This window comes from Herpailurus yagouaroundi, unplaced genomic scaffold, assembly GCF_014898765.1.
Source record: "Herpailurus yagouaroundi ecotype Mexico unplaced genomic scaffold, PumYag 100, whole genome shotgun sequence".
NCBI classification, from domain to species: domain Eukaryota; kingdom Metazoa; phylum Chordata; class Mammalia; order Carnivora; family Felidae; genus Herpailurus; species Herpailurus yagouaroundi.
In genome coordinates this window covers 9,185,920-9,207,541 of record NW_024412391.1, presented here as the reverse complement: position 1 = coordinate 9,207,541, position 21,622 = coordinate 9,185,920, and the positions used below count along the sequence as shown (strand labels likewise).

Sequence of the window (21,622 nt, the reverse complement as noted above, 5' to 3'; positions counted from 1 at the left end):
TTTTTTCGTAGTGTTCTTGACCTCTTTTTCTTCTCGTTTAGGACATGCCTTGCACATCTATGTTTGGATTCATTTTTCTTTGCATAATCCAAGGAATCACAAATCATACCAAAGCCAATTGTCCTGCCACCAGCAAGTGGATTCTGAATCTAAATATAAAGAAGACATCTCCTTGGTCTTGTACACTTTGGCTAGTTTTCCCCGAATTTCTGGCTTAGGTACTGTTGGGTTTCTGAGGTGAAGAAAATCAGTGACCATGTGTTTCTGCTGAAGTAATGAGTTGGTCATGAACTTACTGGTCTGGATAGTTACTATGTTGTTCATGATGGCAGCTGAGCTTCAAGCAGCCAGGGAGGAAAAGAGAGCCAAATAGGATTCTTAATTCATGGACTAATATCTTATCTGTCAAAATGATGTGATCTATTAACCCATGTTTTCTAAAATATTTTTGTAAAGTGTAGTAGTACGGAGCCTGCGCTTGGGTCAGTCAGCAATGAATTTAGATCATAGCTCCACTGCTCTGTGACCTTGATCAGGTTAACAAGATTTACTGATCTCTGTTTATTCATCTTTAGGAATATAAAGCAGTACATACAAGGAGAACACCAAATAAATGTCCAGGCGTGAGATTGTCAATTCATATGATTAACGTTATGCTTAATTTTTAAGAAACTGCCAAACTATTTTACAGAGTGACTGTACCATTATACATTCCTGCTGGGACTGTATGAGAGATCCAAAAAAAGTAGCGATAATACCTATGTATTAGTATCTTGTCATAATCTTAATTTGTGTTTACCTGATGGCTGGTGATGTGAAACATCCTATCGTGTGCTTATTTGACATGTATATATCCCCACTGGTAAAATATCTCTTCATGTGTTTAGCTTATTTTCTAATTGGGATGTTTGTTCCTTTATTGAGTTTTGAGAGTTGTTTATATATTGTAGATATGTATCCTTTGTCAGACCTCTGGTTTGCAAATATTTTCACCCATTGTGTAGTGTTTTTTTTTTCCATCTTCACAAGTATTCTGCAGAGCAAAGTTTTTAATTTTGATGAAATCAAATTCATCCATGTTCTTTAATGATGGGTTGTGTTGTTGATATGTCTAAGAACTCTTCCAAGTCCTACGCCCTTAAGATAATCTCCTGTTCACTTCTAAAGTTTTTATAGATTTATGTTTGGTATTAAAATCTGATCCACTTTGAGTTAATCTTATATAAAATGTAAAGTTTAGGTTGAGGCTCAATTTCTTGCCTATGAATACCCAGTTACTCCGGTGTAATTTGTTGAAAAGTATTTCCTTCCACTGAATTATTTTCACACTTTTGTCAAAAATCAGTTGGGCTTGTGTGGGTGTATTTCTGGATGCTCTATTCTGTTCCTTTCATCTGTGTCTCTATCCTGCCAATACCACCCTGTCTCAACTACTCTATCTATATGTCTTAAAATTGGTTAGTGGTTCCTCTCACTTTCTTTTTTTCAAAACTGCTTTAGCTATTTTAGTTCTTTTCCTTATCCACATAAATCTTGGATTAACCTTGTCTATACTTCTAAAAAAATCTTGTTTAGGATTTTGATAGGAGTATATTGATCTGTAGATCCATTTGGGGAGAATCAACATCTTTACTGAAATGAGTCCTCCAATCTGTGAACACAGTATATCTCTCATCAGCATTTTGTACCTTCAGCATTAAGATGCTTTTACGCATTTGTCAAAAATGGGTTGACCCTACTGGTGTGAATCTATTTCAGTTCTCTGTTCTGTTTTATTCATCGGTGTCTATCCTTTAGTCAGTAACAGACATTCTTGATTACAGTCTTGAAATTGGATAGAACAGTTCCTCTATTCTTGTTTCCAATATTGATTTAGCTATTATTGTACATTTGCCTTTCTATATAAATTTTAAACTAATCTTGTCTGCATCTACAAATAAAATGTTGCCAGCATATTAGGAATTGTGTTAAACCCACAGCTCACATTAAAGAGAATTGACATCTTTATTACACTGATTATCCCTGTCCGTGAACACTTTATGTCTCTCCATTTATCTAGATCTTCTTTGATTTCTCTCCTTAGAGTTTTGTAGTTTTCAGCGTATAAGTCCAATACACGTTTTGTTTGGTTTACACCTAAGTACTTTGGTTTGTTTAGAGCCAATTTCCAAATAGTTAGGGTGCTATTGAAATTATTTCATATTGGGTAAGTTATAGTAGGTTGCACTCTTTGAGGAGTTTGTTTCACTTACATCATTAAATTTCTCTGACTAGTGTTAGTATTCCTCTGTTACCTTTTAGATGTCCATGTGGTCTGTAGTGATACTCCCTTTTTCATTCTTTATGTTTGCTAAATTATATCTTCTCCTTTGTCATCTTCAGTCTTGGTGAAAGTTTGTTAATTTTATTGGCCTTTTCAAATAACCAGCTTTTTCTTTCAATGACTTTTCAGTTTTCAATTCCATTGGTCTCTGCCCTTATATTTATTATTTTCTGCCTCTTATGAGGTTGAAATTGAAGTCTGTGTTCCTTACTCTGCCTCCCTTGACATCTGGAAGAGGAGGGCCTCCTCCTTACCAGTAGATGATATGGAAGTCTCTTGGTACTTCTTGATACCTCCCTGGTTGATAGGATGTCTATTAACTGCTGCTCATGTGTTCTTTATTGACACATCTAAGGAGTGGGGACAGAGGGACAGGAGGTTACTGGTAGGCAGTGGTAAAAGTTCTGAATGTCCAATAGGCTTTTTCTTTTTTTCTTTTCTTTTTATTTTTTTTTTTAACATTTATTTATTATTGAGAGAGAGAGAGACACAGAGCGTGAGCAAGGGAGGGGCAGAGAGAAGGGGAGACAACAGAATCTGAAATAGGCTCCAGGCTCTGAGCCGTCAGCACAGAGCCCGATGCAGGGCTCGAACTCACAAACTGTGAGATCATGACCTGAGCCGAAGTTGGTCGCCCAACCAACTGAGCCCCCCAGGCGCCCCCCAATAGGCCTTTTCTAACTCCATCCCAGCGTAGAGATAGAGGAGTACCTCATTATTTCCTGGAAGTGTAAAATCAGGCTCTTCATGTGGTCTCCACTGACACTGCAGGATGAAAGCTCCATTAGCGCCCAGTAAGGATGAAAGCCCCGGGTCCCCACCAGGCTTCTCTGACACACACAGCAGTGCGTAGTGGGGGTACTTGATTTCTGCTAGTGGAAGTCTAGGCTTCCCACTGGGCCTGCGCTGGTGGGAAAGGGAGCACAGTTTTATCTGTGGTGTTTGGCTGGAGTAGAGCAGTTATTGTCTAAAAGTTTTGTCTTGGTAGGCTCCCCCTTTCCTGGACCGTCCTTCCACAGAAGGTTTCTGTGGGATAGTTTTTTTTGTTTACACCTGTTGATGTTCCTAGGATGGTGACTTCATGAACATCCACTTTGGAATACATGGGGCTAAAAGAAAATCCAGTGAACTTACCACTGTCGTTCCTTGGGTTCTGAGATCTGTAGCTAGTCTGCCGCCTTCTCTCTACCTTTCAGTGTTCTTACGATTGTTTCATATAGAAGGCCTAGAGTTTTTAGCTGTACTTATCTGGAGGAATAAGGAAAAATATGCTTATTCAATCTTTCTCTTTTTAGAAATGCATTGTCACCTAATTTGTGGATTTTTATTATTCTTTGTCAGCACGTGTTGGGTGTATCTTTAGACTAGCGGTAGTTCTTGAGTGAAATTGAATTCATTAATATTTCCCTTAATCTCTTGCTTTTTGTTTCTTGATTGAGAATTTTATTCCTGCTCTAAGGTTACAGAGATGTTTTCTTACATTTCCTTGCGAAAGTTTTAAAGTTCTTAATCTTTTAAAAGAATTATTGTTTTTAACTGAGTAGTGATCTAATTCATCCCCCTCCCATGTTAGAGAACTATAGCACCATGAAAAGTTCATCTCTTTTCCCATTGATTTCTAGTGCCACATCTGTCATGTATAAAATGTACTTATATGTGAGCCTTTTATGTGTATTCTTTTCCATTTTTTTATCCTTACATAAATTTCACACCATTTTATTTACTATAGCTTTAGAGTAAGTCTTGTTATTTGGTAGACAATGTCTCCCAGCTTATCAAAATTCTATTGAAATTCCTATTGGGATTATTAAAACTGCATTGAATGTATAGATGTTTGGAGAGAATTGGTATCTTTACCATCACGAACATGATTTTTCTTAGATATTTTTAAAGGTTTCTAAATTTAGCTTACCATTTTTCTCCACAATGACCTTATATATTTAAAACAATTATTTCTGAGTAGTTAGTATATTTTTGTTGCTATTGTAAAGTAAAATAGGTTCTTTTTAATTAAAAAAATAGTGCTTGTATATACAAATGAAAATGGCCTTTGGGTTGCTTTGTATTCATTCATATGCATTTCATTTTCCAAAAAAATGTACCCGGGAACATTATTGCAGTCTCCTTGGTACAAATTACAGCATCAAATGAATATTAGATTTTTAAAATTTTAGTCAAAAATTTAGATCTTAATCAATTCATAATTTTTTATTGATTTCCCAAGTACTATGGAAGATGATTTCTCTCCTCCCCCAAAAGGAACACTGTTTGCACTTGTTAAAGGAAACTAAATAGCGTTTCTTAATAATTTCCCATGGAGATTTTAAGCAAAACAGGTATCTTTGTGCTCCCCTTTCAGAAATCCTGGTTCAATAGGTCCAGAGAAAATCAGAACTCTGTATTCATTCATTCATTCATTCATTCATTCATTCAGGGAGAGAGAGTGTGAACGAGGGAGGGCAGAGAAAGAATCCCAAGCAGACTCTGTGCTCTCAGCATGAGCCCCACTCGGGGCTCAGTCCCACAAATAGTGAGATCATGACCTCAGCCAAAATCAAGAGTCCGGCACTCAACTGACAGAGCCACTCAGTTTCCCCTGGAACTCTTTTCTTTTAAACATCTCCCCTGTGGTTCTACACATGTGTATTTGAAAACCACTGCTAGGAGAAGTTGCTAAACAATAAAAAGAGCAGCCCATAGGGATGCTTATTCGGGGGGGGGGGGGGCGGGTGGAATCTCATTTAGAATAATGAAGTTTTAGTCATTATTAGGTATATTCCACACCTACTTTATTTATGGTGCACACATGCATACTTATAATTCATATATGTGTATAAACTGAATTGCTTTGTGTTAAGTAGTGACAGGTATGAGTTTGAAGAGAGTGGACATTGTAAAAGAACCCAGTTACAGTTTAAGTGAGATGTGCTCATTTAGTGCTTTGTATTTTTGTATGAAAACTTTAGAATGAGAGCTCATGGATATAGAGAGCAGATTGGTGGTTGCCTGAGATGTAGCGGATCATGGGTGGGTGGAATGAATGAAAGGGGTCAAAAGGTACAAGTTCCCATTTATAAAAGGAATAAGTCATAGGGATGTAATATATAGCATGGTGACTGTAGTTAACAGTACTGTATTGCATATGTGAAAGTAGCTTGGAGAGTGTTTTGAAAATTCTTCTCACAAAAACTTTTGTAACTCTGCATGGTGACAGATGTTAACTGAACTTATCGCGGTGATCATTTTGCATTTAAATACAAACAGTCAAATCATTATGCTGTACAAACCAAAAAAACTTAGAACGCAATTTTGTCTTTCCCAGTTGGAGTCATTCGATGTCCAGTTTGCAGCCAAGAATGTGCAGAGAGACACATCATAGATAATTTTTTTGTGAAGGACACTACTGAGGTTCCCAGCAGTACAGTAGAAAAGTCTAATCAGGTAAGTGTATTAAGCCTTAAAATGTTTTGCCTCCTCTTTTTTTTTTTTTTTTTTTTTTAATGTTTGTTTATTTTTTGAGAGAGAGACAGAATGCAAGTGGTTAGGGGCAGAGAGAGAGGGAGACACAAAATCAAAGCAGGCTCCAGGCTCCAAGCTGTCAGCACAGGGCCCAACGTGGGGCTTGAACGAACGAACTGCGAGATCATGACCTGAGCTGAATTCGGATGCCTAGCTGACTGAGCCACCCAGACGCCCCATATTGCCTTCTCTTAATGAAGCAGCCTAGGTTACTGAAGGATGCTAAAATAAAAGGTGTCTGACCCCCTTTTGACCATTATGTCTATCAAATTATGTAATATTTTAAAAGGAATATAAAGAATAATGAATAATTCATCTTAAGGATTAAAACAGTGCCAATACAGAAGCCTTGCTTGTACCCTCACCTTCCCTTTCCCTTCAGAGGAAACCATTATTCTGTATTTGATAGTATTTCATTTTTTTGTAATTTTACTCTATGTATTTCATTTTTTTTTGCAATTTTACTATATATTGACAGATTTTCTAAATTTTAAGACCCCTTTTTTCATTTTTTTCTGTTTTAATGATGAACTCTATAATGATACATATGAAAAATTGCATGTCTTTGATTAGTATGGTTTCACATTTTAAGAAAATTTCTTAATGGTATTAAGAAAAAAATTTCTTAAAATTTCTGCATGGTATTTCTTTGAAAGCCTCATTTGGTAACATTGTCCGGGTATTGCACTTAGAGGCCCACTGGTGTTTTTCTCTTTTCCCCACTTCCATATACCGCATGTAGAACATTTCTATTGGCCCCTTAGATCTATCTAGATGTCCAGTCCCTGGAAGATGAACTGTAGTGCCTCTCGTGGAGGTGAGCTGGGATTGATTCTGTAGCGTACACTAAGCGTAGTATATTAGTCTACTTTTGAATTAGGATTGATTGATGATTTCTCTAGGCAGTTCTTTTAATTTAGCACACTAGATCTGTGAAGGAATTCAATCTATGAGAAGAAAATGATTATTAATCTAAAATGTAAAAATCTAAAAAGTAATCTTTAAGACACTTTACTAATCACATAGCTAAGTTTCTGTACTTTTCACTTTCAGCTTTTCTTGTTGGTTTCTTGGGGGAACTGTGGGAATTTAGGGCTCATCTTATATACATCTGTTACTAACAAAAATACCCCTTTTGTTTCAAAAGTGTCCACAGTTCAGGGGCACCTGGGTGGCGTCTGACTTCAACTCAGGTCATGATCTCATAGTTCGTGAATTCGAGCCCCACATCGGGCTCTGTGGAGCCTGGAGCCTGCTCCAGATTCTGTGTCTCCCCCTCTCTCTGCCCCTCTCTAGCTCACGCTCAGTCTCTATCTCTCTCAAAAATAAATAAATGTTAAAAAAAAAAAAGTAAAAAATAATAATTATAAAGTATCCACAGTTCATCAAAGGCCAAACCAGGGCTTAATGCAGAGAATAAACTTGCTAATTGTTGTGAAACCGGCTTTAAAGAATAGAAATGTAGTTATATGTGAACTACAGTGTCAAGTACTTAGCTCTTCTGAAAGTTTCCCTGTGAATACTACTGATTTTTTTGTCTTCTAGAGTGTCATGTCACTTTCATATATGATTATATTTATACTACATAAACTTTGTTAGTCATATCACTTGAACTCTAGTAGTACCCGTGCATGCTCAATCCAGAAAATTCAAAAGCAAAGCAGCATAAATAATCAACAGGATGGAATAATGATCTGATATGAATTGACGATGATAAGAGATGAGAACTGAAGGGATTCTAATCTAAAGGACAAATCTAAGAGGCTGCTTTTTTCCTCTGTATATCAATTAGTTTTTAGTAAGTTTATTGACTCTATTTTGGTCACAGAAACATAATAGGAAGAAGTTATAATCAGTTAAACTAGAAATAGAGTCCAAATTGACATCTTCAATGTAGGTAAGTGAGGCTAGGAGAGTGTTAAACCTGGTTCAGGAATAGGGTACTTGTTATGGATATTTTGGGAATGAAGTCTAGAGAGGTATTAATGTGGGATGAATTGGAGGTAGAAAGGCCTAGGCAAAAGGTATTGAGAGCTGAGCTAGCCTAGTGGCAATACTAGAAGGAAGGGGATAAGTTACAGCTCACACAAGGTTTTGATGTACCTGATTGGATGTGGAGGTGAGAGGGACCTCACTGCCAAGATGGTGGTGCTTTTCACAGAGATTAAGAGGTAAGGGAAGTAGATAGAGAATTGGTTTTGAATGTGATTGAGTTTGCCTCTGAGACTAAGGTGATGTCATCTGTGGTCAAACTGGAGCTCTGAGGATAGTTCATAGCTGAACAAAGATAAAGCTTAAAAAATGTTTGTTACAGATAATTTTAGGCATTACCAAGAGAAGGGACTTAAAGTTTCACATAACAAACTCCCATGTACACATACCTAGCTTAGTAGCCATCAACTCTTGTTTTATGTTTATCCTGACACCCTTCCACATACTATATTATGTTGAGGGTAATCTAATCCATAAATCTTTCAGTACTTCTTTGGAAAAATATTTTTTTATAAACCTAACCAGCATATCAATTTCACATGTAAAAAATTTTACAGTTAAACCTTAATATCATCAAACACCCAGTGATATGTGTCTCTAATTCTTATGGTTTCTTTTTTTAAACAGTGGTTTGTTTCTATAAGGATCCATTAAGGCCTACACAGTGCATTTGGTTGATTTGTCTCAAATCTATCTTTTAATTAATCTCAAAATACCCCTTTACTTCACTAGTTTTCTTTTTCCTCCCTTTAAACATATTTGTTAGATAAACTGGGTGTTAGTCCTGTGGAGTTAGCCTTATTCTGCATTTTGCTGACCATCTTCATAAAGTCATTTAACATGCTTCTCTGTTTCCTGTATTTTGTGTATACTGACAGTAAATAGGTAGAAGCTGATTTCATTTCAGGTCCTTTTGGGTTAGGTGGCATAAGAATACTTTCATCCATACGTCTGTGTGTACTTCAATCAGGAGGCATATGAGTTTTATCTGTCTTTTTTCTAATGTCAATGACCATTAATGATCACCACCATGATTTCATATTAAATTAGGGCTTTGAAAAATTGTGACATTCTCATTCTGCCATTCCCCTATATTTCTTATCTGGAAGAGAAACAGAAGCCTTCCTTCATTTATTCTTTGGTTACATACATAGCAAAGGTAGGTTAAGTACTTGGTTCATTTCCTTTAGTTGCTAATTTTTAGAATAGTGACTTAGTTTCTTAGCGTTCTTCAGAGATAACTAATGAGTGGTGTGTTTGTATCTTTATGAACTCATGGATTTTTAATATAAAAGGTGTTGTAGTAGTTAGTTGTTTTTAATTGATGATCAAATTGTGCAATCTTGGCAATAGGAGCCTCACATTGATTCCTGAGTCATTCTGATAGAATCGCAGTAGTCCTTGCTGTCTTCCCTACTTTGTGTTTTGACGAGATTTTGTTAGGATCTTTGGTTTCTTTTAGTCACACATGGTATCTGGAGACCACAGTATGGGTGCTAGGGGTATTCACTTTAAAAAAGAGAAGTGACTACACTTACAGTGTTGAGCACCGAGGGATATATAGAATTATTGAATCCTAAAATTGTACACCTGAAGCTAATATAACTGTGTTAATTATATGTCAGTAAAAAAGAATAAACAAGTCCATCTGGCTTGGTTTTGAATTTAGGCCACATAGTATCTCCTGGGGCACAGTCAAGGATCTTCAAACACATGGAATTTTGGAAAGAACCGTGTTAGAGTTTCTGAAATGTTTATTAAGTGACAGGGAAAAGGATAAACAGAATGCCGAGTGAGTATTAGATGATAGAAAACTGTAAACCTTAGTAAGGAAACTAGCATTTTTAAGAAGGCTGAGATTTTAGAAAAGTCATAGGTGCAAATTTTTTAACAGAAAAGGGAGCCTAGTGGTCAGAATATACCTACCAAATGAACAAATTTCTGGAGCAAAAATGTGAGAAATAACTTCAAGAGTTCAAACAGCAAGTGTCTGTTCTCTACATCAAAAAAAACTAAATCTTCATCCCCTTGATACCCAAACCGGTAGATAATAATATAAAAATTTGGTGTACAGGTATTTGTTCTTTATGATACCAAATGTCCAACTGTGACGTTTTTGTTGCTGTTAGTTTTCTGCAGAGCTGGCTAGTAGCTTGACCTGGTGTCATGCAGAGTATATGAGAAATAAGGGTTGTAGCCTTGCCTTCTGGGCTGTCCCTTAGGATAACCAGAGTCAGGATCATCTCTAGTGCAGCCATTCTTTGAGGTTCTACTTTGACCCTCTTGAGGGTCACAGAAGGCTCCCTGTTTCCCTTCCCTACCCTCACTGCCATGGAAGGGTCATGTGAACAGCACCAAGAAGACTGCTTATTTATCAGGAGAGTCGTGGATCTGCTGAAAATTCACATTCAGCGGAGGGAGTAAGGTCTGTGATTACCAAATATGAATGTATTCCACTGCTAAGCAAACAGCCTGATTTGAGGCTCATGAGAAGTTACTGAGGGAGGACATAACGTCTATCTCTGAGATTCTTGTATCTGGAAGACCTTAAGAAGAGGAGGCATTTCATCTGGCTCAGTAGTGCACTCTCCAAAAATAAAGTGTGCTTCCTTATGAGGTAATGGGTGCCTAGTATTTGAAAATATACAAGGAGCAACTGTCTAGGAAAAAAAAAAGATAAAATAAATGTAAAAGCAAAAAAGTAAAACCTACAAATCTAAATTGGACTTACAGGGGCGCCTGGGTGGCGCAGTCGGTTAAGCGTCCGACTTCAGCCAGGTCACGATCTCGCGGTCCATGAGTTCGAGCCCCGCGTCAGGCTCTGGGCTGATGGCTCGGAGCCTGGAGCCTGTTTCCGATTCTGTGTCTCCCTCTCTCTCTGCCCCTCCCCCGTTCATGCTCTGTCTCTCTCTGTCCCAAAAATAAATAAACGTTGAAAAAAAAAATTTTAATAAATTGGACTTACAAATATCAATATATACTTGTGGTGTATATTGATATTTGTGAGTCCAATTTAGATTTGTAGGTTTTACTTTTTTGATTTTACATTTATCTCATTCATCCAGTATTGGAAATCTTGGTTCTTAATTACAGTGACAAAATCATTTATTTTCTCCAAATATATATATTATACATTATATTATAGGGTATACTGTATCAGTTTTGGTAAAATCAGAAACCATCTTAATCCTGAAAATTAACTAGATATAAACTTGTTTACTGAAAGGTAAATAAATACTTAAAGTATCATAGAGATAGCAACCATAAGGAAGCGGCTGAGGGAAAAAGGAGAAACTAGTCAAAGTTAGAGGAAGGGTCTTGTGGAACGTCAGTTCAGACCTCTGAAGAGGCGATGTTTCAGCCTTGGGATTGCAGACCTCAGAGGAGCAGGCGTCGGCCTACGGTGTCAGTATCTCCAAAGCTGGTTCCTTGAGGACTGGAAAAACTGTAGTCTGGTGCTAAGTGCTGCTGGGGGAGGGAACGGCTGCTGCCAGGGTGAGGCAGTATTGATGGGTCTGATGTTCACGGAGAATGCAAGCAAATAAAAAGACAGCTAAGATGATCAAGTACTTCTTCCTCTGGCACTGCAGTCTCCCTCCAGCACCATCTCTTGTTAGAATCCAATGTGGACCCAGCTCATAAAGCATAAATGCAGTTTGCAGAGTAAGAGTATAGAAGAATAGAGATGGTGCTGAAAGTAGAAATTATAGAGTTGTTTCCGTCAAAATAGAAAGCAAGGAACACAGCAATTACTACATGCATGCACTGGCGATGGTCAATCAAATTGTACTTTTTTTTTAAGTTTTTATTTAAACATGAGTTACCATACAGTGTAATATTTTAAAGTTTACTTGAAATAAATAATTCTTTGTGTGGTTAAACCACCCACTTGATAGTTTAATTTGCTTTTGATTTTTAGGCATTTAATTTTTTTTAACATTTATTTATTTTTGAGAGACAGAGGGAGAGAGAGACAGAGCATGATTGGGGAAGGGGCATAGAGAGAGGGAGACCCAGAATCTGAAGGAGGCTCCACGCTCCAAGCTGTCAGCACAAAGCCTGATGGTGGGGCTCAAACTCATGAACTGCAAGATCATGACCTGAGCCGAAGTTGGACACTCAACCAACTGAGCCACCCAGGTGCCCCAGGCATTTAATGTTTTTAATTTAATTTATGAAATACAGTATATTGAGAGGATTTAGACTCTCACTGTTTAATCTACCCTATAGGTAGCCATTTAATTTCCTTTATTCTTCTGTTTAAAATATTATTTCATATGTAATTTTAAGTAATTTTATGTTTAAAAAATATTAGCAAGTGTCATTTCACCCATCCCCATCTTTCTTAGATAAGCACTAGCATGATTTACTTTTCTACTTTGCTTTTTTATTTTACTTCATATACTGAGATCTCTCATTCTCTCTCTTTTTTTTAACCTTTATTTATTATTGAGAGAGCATGAACATGGGAGGGGCAGAGAGAGAAGGGGAGACACAGAATCTGAAGCAGACTCCAGGCTTTGAGCTATCAGCACAGAGCCCGACGCAGGGCTCGAACCCACGAACTGTGAGATTATGACCTGAGCTGAAGTTGGGCGCTTAACCGACTGAGCCACCCAGGAGCCCCTGTCCTCATTCTTCTTTGTAGCATCGTGTAGCCTAGAGGTTAAATTTTAGGTTATATCTTTAAAGACGTCATAATTGAAGCTAAGGCAGTAAGGATGAGACAATTCCCGATTCTAACAAAAATCTACAGAAGAAGGAGGAAGAGTGGGGGGTTATATCCAGAGGGCATCAGGGAGATAAGAGGATCTGGAGATATCAAGGAATCCAAATGGTTTCTAGGAAGTAGGAGCCAGGGGCTTTAATGATGTTAGAAAGGTTAAAGATAAGAGCTGAAGAAAAGACAGGTTCGATGAATGAAAATGTTATCCACGTATTTGGAATTTAGCTAAGGTAAAGCGCTAACTGAGGCGGAGGGGGGCAGAATTTCTTTTCCCCATCACAGAAGATAACATAAGGACTGCTTCTCTATAACTTTAATAACTGTTCCCAGAGAATAGTGATACCATGTAAAGTTCCACAAGCTGGAAACAAAGAACCTTTCCCTTCTTCACCTCCCGTATCCAGTGCATCTTCTGAACCAGTCAGTTTCACTCCCAATCTCCCTCATTTATTCCCACTTCCACCCACTCTCACCTAAAACATTGAAAAAACCCTCTTACTTGTCTCTGCAGGAAACACTTCCCCCTTTTCTGATCTATTCTCTATATTGCAGTGACAGTGATTTTTAAAATTGCAAATCTGGCCATGTCACTTACTTTAAAGCTTTTAGGAGACTTCATCAGACAAGGACCAAAATTGTCATATGATCCTGCTTGATCTGACCCTGCCTGCCGTGCCCCTCACTTCTTCTCTTGCCAGTCTTTCCCCTTGATCCTACTTTGTGCCAGTTCTCTGAACCTGCTGTGCTCCTTTTGCCTGGAGGCTATTGTACATGCTCTTCTCTCTGCCTAGAAGGCTTTTCATTAATAACTGATGACTCAACTTCCATACCTTAATGTTAATATGATCTCCTTAGAGAAAGCCTTGCCTGGGTAATCTCTCACTTTCTGCAGTACTCCAGCCCCACTAAAATGAGATTGTTTCCCCTATCATAATGCTCTTACAACTTCTCATACTTTATGGCACTTCTCAGTGTGTAATTGTGTATTGGTGTGAGCCTTACAGTAATGTTTGTGTGCTTCACATTTAGTCTTCACCACGACTCAGTAAAATCTGTTATTAACTTCATTTTAGAGAGCATTCTAAGTAACCTGCCCAAGACTACTCAGCTGACAAGTGGGGAACTGGGATATGAACCCACACTCCCATCTAGGACACTCAGGATCATAGGGCAGGAACCATGTTTGCTTTTCCGCATTGTTCTATCCTCAGCACTTAGCACAGTGCCTGGAATATTTGTATATTGAATGAAGGACAGTATTATATATCCATTTCATAAGTTTATAAATTTAAATTTACAAGCACTCTTAAGATAACCGATAGAGACCAAGTATGGTTGGTATATCATTTTTATATGACGAGTTGTTTGACCACCTTTTCATTTTTCTTAAAAATTGATGTGACATGTTTCTCTTATTAGGTGTGTACAAGCTGTGAGGACAATGCAGAAGCTAATGGGTTTTGTGTAGAGTGTGTTGAGTGGCTCTGCAAGACATGCATCAGAGCTCATCAAAGAGTGAAGTTCACAAAAGACCACACTGTGAGACAGAAGGAGGAAGTATCTCCAGGTAATAAATTAGTTCTTTTAACCTCTTTTTCTCTATCCTTCCCACCCTTATCTTCCTTCCTGTACTGACTTTGTTTTCATACACTTGTAATAGACTCCTGTTTTTTTCTTTTTTTTGGTTTAAAAAAAGGAGGTGTATATTGTAATTGAAATTTGGAGACATATATAAATGACAAATATAAACCCTCCTCTTCCTATAAATGGCTTAATTTGGTGCGAATGTACAGCAAATGAAAAAAAAGTTGCTTTTTAAACTTCTCTCATCACTTATTTCTAAGGTGTGACAAGAGGTGGGCTTAACAAAAGTTTTACAACTCTTTTCCCTCTGATATTGTTGTGGTAAACCGGTTTTGTGATATTTGATATGTAGATAACTGAAGAAGTTCTGCTTTTTATGTAATTTATGGCTTCTCAGTTTTTATTGTATCGCTTATAAAGATTACTAATATTTTATTGTACTAAAATATATGTAACTTAAAACTTGCCATTCAAACCACTTTTACAAGTACAATTCAGTCGCATTAATTGCATTTACAGTGTTAGGCAACCATCACCACTGTCTGTTTCCACAGTTTTTTCATCATCCCAGAAAGAAACGGTGCCCAATAAGTAATAATGCTCATTCTCCTCTTTCCTCTGCCCTTGCTAACCCCTAATCTACTATCTGTCTCTACAAATTTGCTTATTTCTGCAAGTAAGATCATACAGTAGTTGTCCTTTGGTGTCTGGCTTATTTCACTTGCCACAGTATTTTCAGGGTTTATCCATGTTGTGGCATTTATCAGAACTTCATTAATTTTTATGGCTCATTAATATATTTTTGTTTAAAAATTAGTTTATTGCTTTTAATTCAAGTCAACCAGTGTTCATATGTCTATTCTATATTCCAGGAATTTTGCTGGGTATTAGAGATGAAAAAGTAAATAAAACAGACACTTTTACCCCCACAAGAGTTACTAGTATGATGAAGACTACGAACAAATTAGCAATCATAGTTTGGTCTCATAAGTTCCACGGGAGCACATCAAAGGAGCATCAGACTCAGATTTGGGGATTTACACTGGAGGCCACATCTGGGGCTTGACAAACGAATAGGAGGAGGAGGGTGGGGAAAACTGAAGTACAGGTGCACATTTACAGAGGAGACAGTTAGATGTACCTGGAAAGTAAGATGCAAGAAGAGGAGGAAGAACGAGATGAAGCTAGGATTCTGGTGACACAGGAAAAGGGAATATGATTTCTGAAGGTACTGATGAGGAAAAGGCAAAAGAGGCCAGGTACAGGTTCAGACACGTTGAACAGATTACTGCTAGACAGACTTCTTTTTCTGTGAATTCAGCCATCTACTGAAAAACAAAGGAGAGGAAATAAGATTTAAAGGTAAGGAATGTGAGGGATATTTGAAAGAACTCTAGTTGGAAGAGAGCTCCAACTTCAGAAACAGAGAATGTTTGGTAGCATTGAGGTTACATTTGATGTATAGGCCTTAAAACTTCCTCCATCAGGCTTCAGCAGTGTGGGGATTGGTATAGATAGAGAAGAATTGAACTTCTCTAGGATTGGGGTTTAGCTGGACAGGTGTTCTGGAAGTTCAGGAGAGGAAGGGGTACAAATAATGGCATTTATTGAAATGAAGGATTTTTTTTTTTTATAACTCTGTAAAGGAGATGAAGTTGATAGTACTGTCAGTTGATAGGATGAAAGAAATCGTTGGGAACTAGAGATCACGGAGGCACAGTGAGAGCGGTTAACTAAAAACCGGAAGGTTAAAAAGTAGACGTTATTAGAGTGGATGTTTGAATCTGTGATTAGAGAAATGAACCAGTTAAGCACAATCCAAAGTTTTGGGTGGGACCATGATGTAAGGAGCTAAAATGGAGTACAGGTGTCTGGAGATAAAAAGTCTGAGAGCCTTGTTTTTATGTGGCAATCTGTGTAAACTTCTAACTCATCCAGAGTGATGGCGACACTGAGGACTAGGAAGATGACTGACTCAGGATCTAAATTCTCCAATAAGTAAAAGAAATCTATAATAGAATGACATGTTCTAATTATCTAAGTCAGAAGCTCTGTACTTACTGTAGACAATATTGTAAAACAAAATACCTGCTAGTGTATGTAGTTATATACAAAGAAAAACAACCATAAGAACACATACTAGGTTATTAATAGTGGTTATTTCTAGAAGTGGGATTATTTCTGAAATGTTTGGATTTTATCCTTAATTATTAGTGAAATAACTGCTTACTGTTGAGTCAATTATTATACTTATTTGTATTCTGATTTGTTTTAAATTTAACATTATACATAAGCATTGCTCAATATTATCCTCACTCTGGATAACTAGTAAGTTACATGGAGGACTACAGTATATAGTGAAAACTTTATGATTATTTCTGTGTTAGTGGGTACCCTCTAAGGACTTTTGCACAAGTGGATAAATAACTTTTTTAATCATGTTCTTTATACATTTTTATTAGATTTTCTGAATTCCATTTAAAACAGTCTTCTGCCATATTGGAGTGGAAAACATCGAGTTGGGTCACACTCACTTATCTGCTTATTTTCTTAAGACTTTTTAATTCCATAAAGCACATTTTAAGCTACATACTTTATTTTTCTCCTGAGTTAGTTTGAAGTTCTGGAATGAAAAGTTTATTTATCTTTTCCTTCTAAAATGCTGAGAATACCTAACATTCTGTGTCTTTTTTCTTGATGTTAATTGAAGTCTAGTTGACACACAACGTCAAGTTAATTTCAGGTGTACAACATCGTGAGTGGACAAGTCTGCACGTTATGCTGTGCTCACCACACTACCATGTGTCCCTGTACCACAAACCTAGTAGTAGTGATGGTGTCAGTGAAACTGCTTATAGCTCTTTTATATTTCAACGGATTGAAATGCAAATGAACAATCTAATAATTATGTAGTATTCACTTATGTTAATTTTCTTCTTTTTGCCTCCTGTTGTTTGTACAGAGGCAGTTGGTGTGACCAGTCAGCGGCCAGTGTTTTGTCCTTTTCATAAGAAGGAGCAGCTGAAGCTTTACTGTGAAACATGTGACAAACTGACATGCCGGGACTGCCAGTTATTAGAACACAAAGAGCATAGGTACTGTCATCTTTAATTATGTGCACACATGTATGGTAAGCTTTATGAGGACTGGAGGGCTGCTGGCACCCCGGCCAGATGGCAGTCGGCAAATGAAGTTTTGTTCGGCCAACAGTATGTTGGCCTGTTCCAGGATTTTTCAACTTGGTCACTACAGATACTTGTGGGGGTCCTGTCTGGTTCATTGTATGGTGTTCAGCGGCATCTTTGACCTGTATTCACTAGGTGCCAATGGCATCCTTCTGGTTGTGAGGACCAGAAATATCTCCAGATGTTGCCAAATGCTCTGCAGAACAAAATTACCCTGAGTTGAGAACCACTGGCTTACACACTATTTAAAACTAAATGGAATTAATTTCCAGTGTTGTAAAATGAGATTTTACATTTAAAAAAAAATCTACGTCTTTGGGTTTTTGAGAGAACAGAACCTGTTATAGCATGGGCCTCGTACACTTTCATGTTAGCATTTGGGTGGAATTCACTTTAGTGTTGTGTAGAATGAGGCACGCCTTTAACAATTCATCATAGTTCCTACTGAAGATTATTTCTAAATCAGATGTCCATAGGCATTTCAGTTAGCAACCACTAATTCATTTAAATAGTAAGATTCTGATTAGTACAAATAAAATTGGTTAAAATGGTCAAGGCTCAAAAACTGGTGGTTACCAGAGGAGAGATGGGGTGGGGTTGAAAAGGTGATAGGGATTAAGGAGAGCACTTATGAGTTTCAAATATTGTGTGTAAGTGTTGAATCCTTAAATTATACACCTGAAACTAATATTATACTGTATTGTTATCTAACTGGAATTTAAATAAAACAAAAAGAAGGAAAAGAAAAGAAAAAAAACTGTCTAGGCTCCCAATAATGGCAGGCTAGACAATTTGGACCAAACCATACCAGGGAGGATAACTAGAAAACCTGGATAAAATACAGAAGTCATTGATAAAAAGTCTTAGTAGTAAAGATTTACTGGACCAGGTTGGAGTGGGGACAGAGAATGCGAGGAGCATTTTTACCCTTCGTGGCATTTTACCAGGAAATCAAGGAGCACTTTTAATAGGCCACAGGGCTGGAAAGACAGCAATTGGAGTTCAGGGGTTACAGGGCTTGAAGGTTTCTCCTTGCCTTAATTTAGAACCCTGAAAGTCTATGCTATCATAGTAAAGATGAACTAGCTAGTAAATAGTTCCTGACTGGGACTGAAGCCTCAGCATCAAATTTTTTCATTACCCAAAGTTGGAATAAATTGAAATCCTATTGCTGGTGCCCCCGGGTGCCTGGTAGATTCAAATGTAAATGCTCCCTGAAGAGAGAAAACATCATCCTATGCCTCAAGTTGATGCAGTAATGAAGTTTGCAAAATGGTCCAACACATAATTAGAAGTAATCACGTATGCTAGGTAATGAGACAATGTGAACAAAACCTACCAGATACAACAAATAAGATAAAAAGACCCTTAAGGCTATATCTTACCATATTGAAGATCAGGGACAAAATGGAAATTTTTAGTAGAGAACTGAAAACTATAAAAAAGAATGAGATGGGAAATCCAGAACTAAAAATTACCATAACTGAAATGAACTCTTAGAGGCTATAACAGATTTGACATAGCAGGAAATGAGAATTGATGAACTAGAAGAAAAGTAAGAAAATACCCAGGATGGAAAGTAGAGAAGAAGTAATACAGGGTGCAACTGGGGTCCCATAAGGAGAGAAGAGAGAGGAATGAGAAGGAAACAACATGTAAGGACAGAATATAATGGTTTGGAATGTGGTAATACTGAAGAAAGATATCTAGCCCATATTTAGGAAGCCCTATAAATGCCCAGGAGGCTAAAAAAAAAAAAAAAGCCAGTATGTTTTTAAGTACAAAAAGAAAATAATTACAGAGCTAAAATTATATAGCCAGTGAACATATTCTTTAAAATGAAGATTAATGAAAGGCATTTCAGACCAAATAAACTGGGATAATATATCCCCAGTAAACCCTCACTAAAGTATACCTTAGGCAAAAGAGAAATGGTAGTCAATGCATGATGGAATGAAAATCATTTAAAATGGTAAGTACGAGTAAATCTAAATAAATATCAATTTATGAAACAATAAAAATGTCTTACTGGTATATGTCATGTGTGTTCTGTATAGTACACAACAGACATGTTAGGGGGATATGGAGTCTGTGTTCTAAGGCTTATGTACAGTTTAGGAAGACGGTAAAAAAATATAAATCAGTATTAGATAACTCCAGATCTGCATTTTGAAATGTCTAGAGTAATCACTAAAAGAATATAGAAGTGTATCTGATTATCAAAGTAACACAGAGGGGAAATGGAATAATTAGTCTAAAGACAGGCCAAAGAAGAAAAACAAAGAACAGAGGGGATTTAATAAGGACTTGGTAAGTGTAAATCTATAAATAGATTTGTAATTATAATAAATGTAAATGGATAAAATGTCCCAAATTAAAAGATTGCAAGCTTAATAAAAAAAAATTGAAAATCTGCTATTTGCTTTTTAGACAAGAAGCAACTAAAGCCTAATTATATAGAAAGAATGATGGGAAAAGATGCATTATACAAACATTAACCAAAGGCATGCTGTTATGTGAAAGTGTATTGTTTGAGATACAGAGGGAAACTTTATAGGATAAAAGGCTCTCTTCATTTAAAAGATGTAACAGTTCTAAATCTATATGCCCATAGCTTTAAAATACATAACAAAAAAATGACAGAACATAGACATATCTAGAGTGGTAAATTTCAACATACTTTTCTCAATAATTGACAAGCAAATTAGAACAGTATATTTTTGTAAGATTCAGATAACCTAAATAGCAAATGACCTTGTGGACATTAAACACTGCACCCAATAATACACATTCTTTATAAACATAAAAAGAAAACATTTAATTGACCGTATGTCAGGGCAATCTTAAATTTCAGAGGGTTAAAACCATATAAAGTTTTTGTGTAAAAACTCAATGCTGTTAATGTAGAAAATGATAGATGATAAAAATCTCCATATATTTGAAAGTGAAGAAATGAAATTCATATGAAAATAAAATGCAGTGGGGCGCCTGGGTGGCGCAGTCGGTTAAGCGTCCGACTTCAACCAGGTCACGATCTCGTGGTCCGTGAGTTCGAGCCCCGCGTCGGGCTCTGGGCTGATGGCTCAGAGCCTGGAGCCTGTTTCTGATTCTGTGTCTCCCTCTCTCTCTGCCCCTCCCCTGTTCATGCTCTGTCTCTCTCTGTCCCAAAAAAATAAATAAACGTTAAAAAAAAAAAAAAAAAGAAAGAAAGAAAATGAAATGCAGTGATGCATGATCCTGTGCTGTATCCTGGACTAGAAGGGGAAAAATTATTTAGAGGACATTATTTTTAACTTATTTTGAGAGAGAAAGAGAGACTGTGAGTAGGGGGAGGGCAGAGAGAGAGGGAGAGAGAATCCCAAGCAGGCTCTGCCAGCACCCAGCTCCATGTGGAGCTCTAGCCCACAAACTGTGAGATCATGACTTGAGCTGATTGTGATACGCTTAACCTACTGAGCCACCAGGCCCCCCTTAGAGGACATTATTGAAACAAATGGCATTATTGGAATATGGTCTGTAGTTTAGATGAGAGTATTATCTTAACGTCCGTTTTCTTTTTTTTTTTTTTTTAATTTTGTTTTTTTTCACTGCCTATTTTTGAGAGACAGCGCAAGCGGGGTGGGACAGAGAGAGAGGGAGACACAGTATTGGAAGCAGGCTCCAGGCTCCGAGCTGTCAGCACAGAACCCGATGCAGAGCTCGAACCCAAAAACGATGAGATCACGACCTGAGTTGAGGTGGGATGCTTAACCCACTGAGCCACCCAGGCACCCCAGTGACAATTTTATATTTAATCATCACACTCTGGTTACATAGCAATATCCTTACTCTTAAATTCATTCTGATTATTAAGGCATTAAAGAGCTATGATGAATTAATACTTGAAAAACTAAGCTGTGTAAAGGTATAGGAGATCTCTGTACCATTGCAGATTTAACTGAAATTATTTCAAAATAAACAGTTTGAACTAAATTTAAATAAAACATCAAAGAAGAAATCCCAATGAATATGGGAAAATATTTTTATCTGAATGATCATGGAAATAATATCCTTGAAATACACTGTTAAGGCCATGATAAGAGGGAAATAGATATCATTAAATGTATATATTAGGTAGATAAAAAAATACACTAAACATCTCAACTTCAGAAAATTAGTAAATTAAGCCTAAACTAAGTGGGGAAAAGGACATGATGAGGATAAGCAGACATTAATGAAGTAAGTAAAGCCAAAAATCAAATCTTTCAAAAGATTAGTAAATTGACAAATTCCTTTAATGAGTGATTTACAGAG

General features: G+C 37.0%; 1 protein-coding gene across 2 annotated transcripts in view; it reads left to right on the top strand.

Moving 5' to 3' along the window:
• The window catches only part of TRIM24 (tripartite motif containing 24), a 138,177-nt gene that overhangs the window by 62,011 nt on the left and 54,544 nt on the right, over positions 1 to 21,622 (top strand). For both annotated transcript variants that reach the window (XM_040471847.1, XM_040471846.1), the window contains exons 2-4: positions 5,646 to 5,764; positions 13,980 to 14,127; positions 17,107 to 17,239. In XM_040471847.1, coding sequence (XP_040327781.1) covers positions 5,646 to 5,764; positions 13,980 to 14,127; positions 17,107 to 17,239 — 400 coding nt within the window. The remainder of the gene's footprint in view (positions 1 to 5,645; positions 5,765 to 13,979; positions 14,128 to 17,106; positions 17,240 to 21,622) is intronic.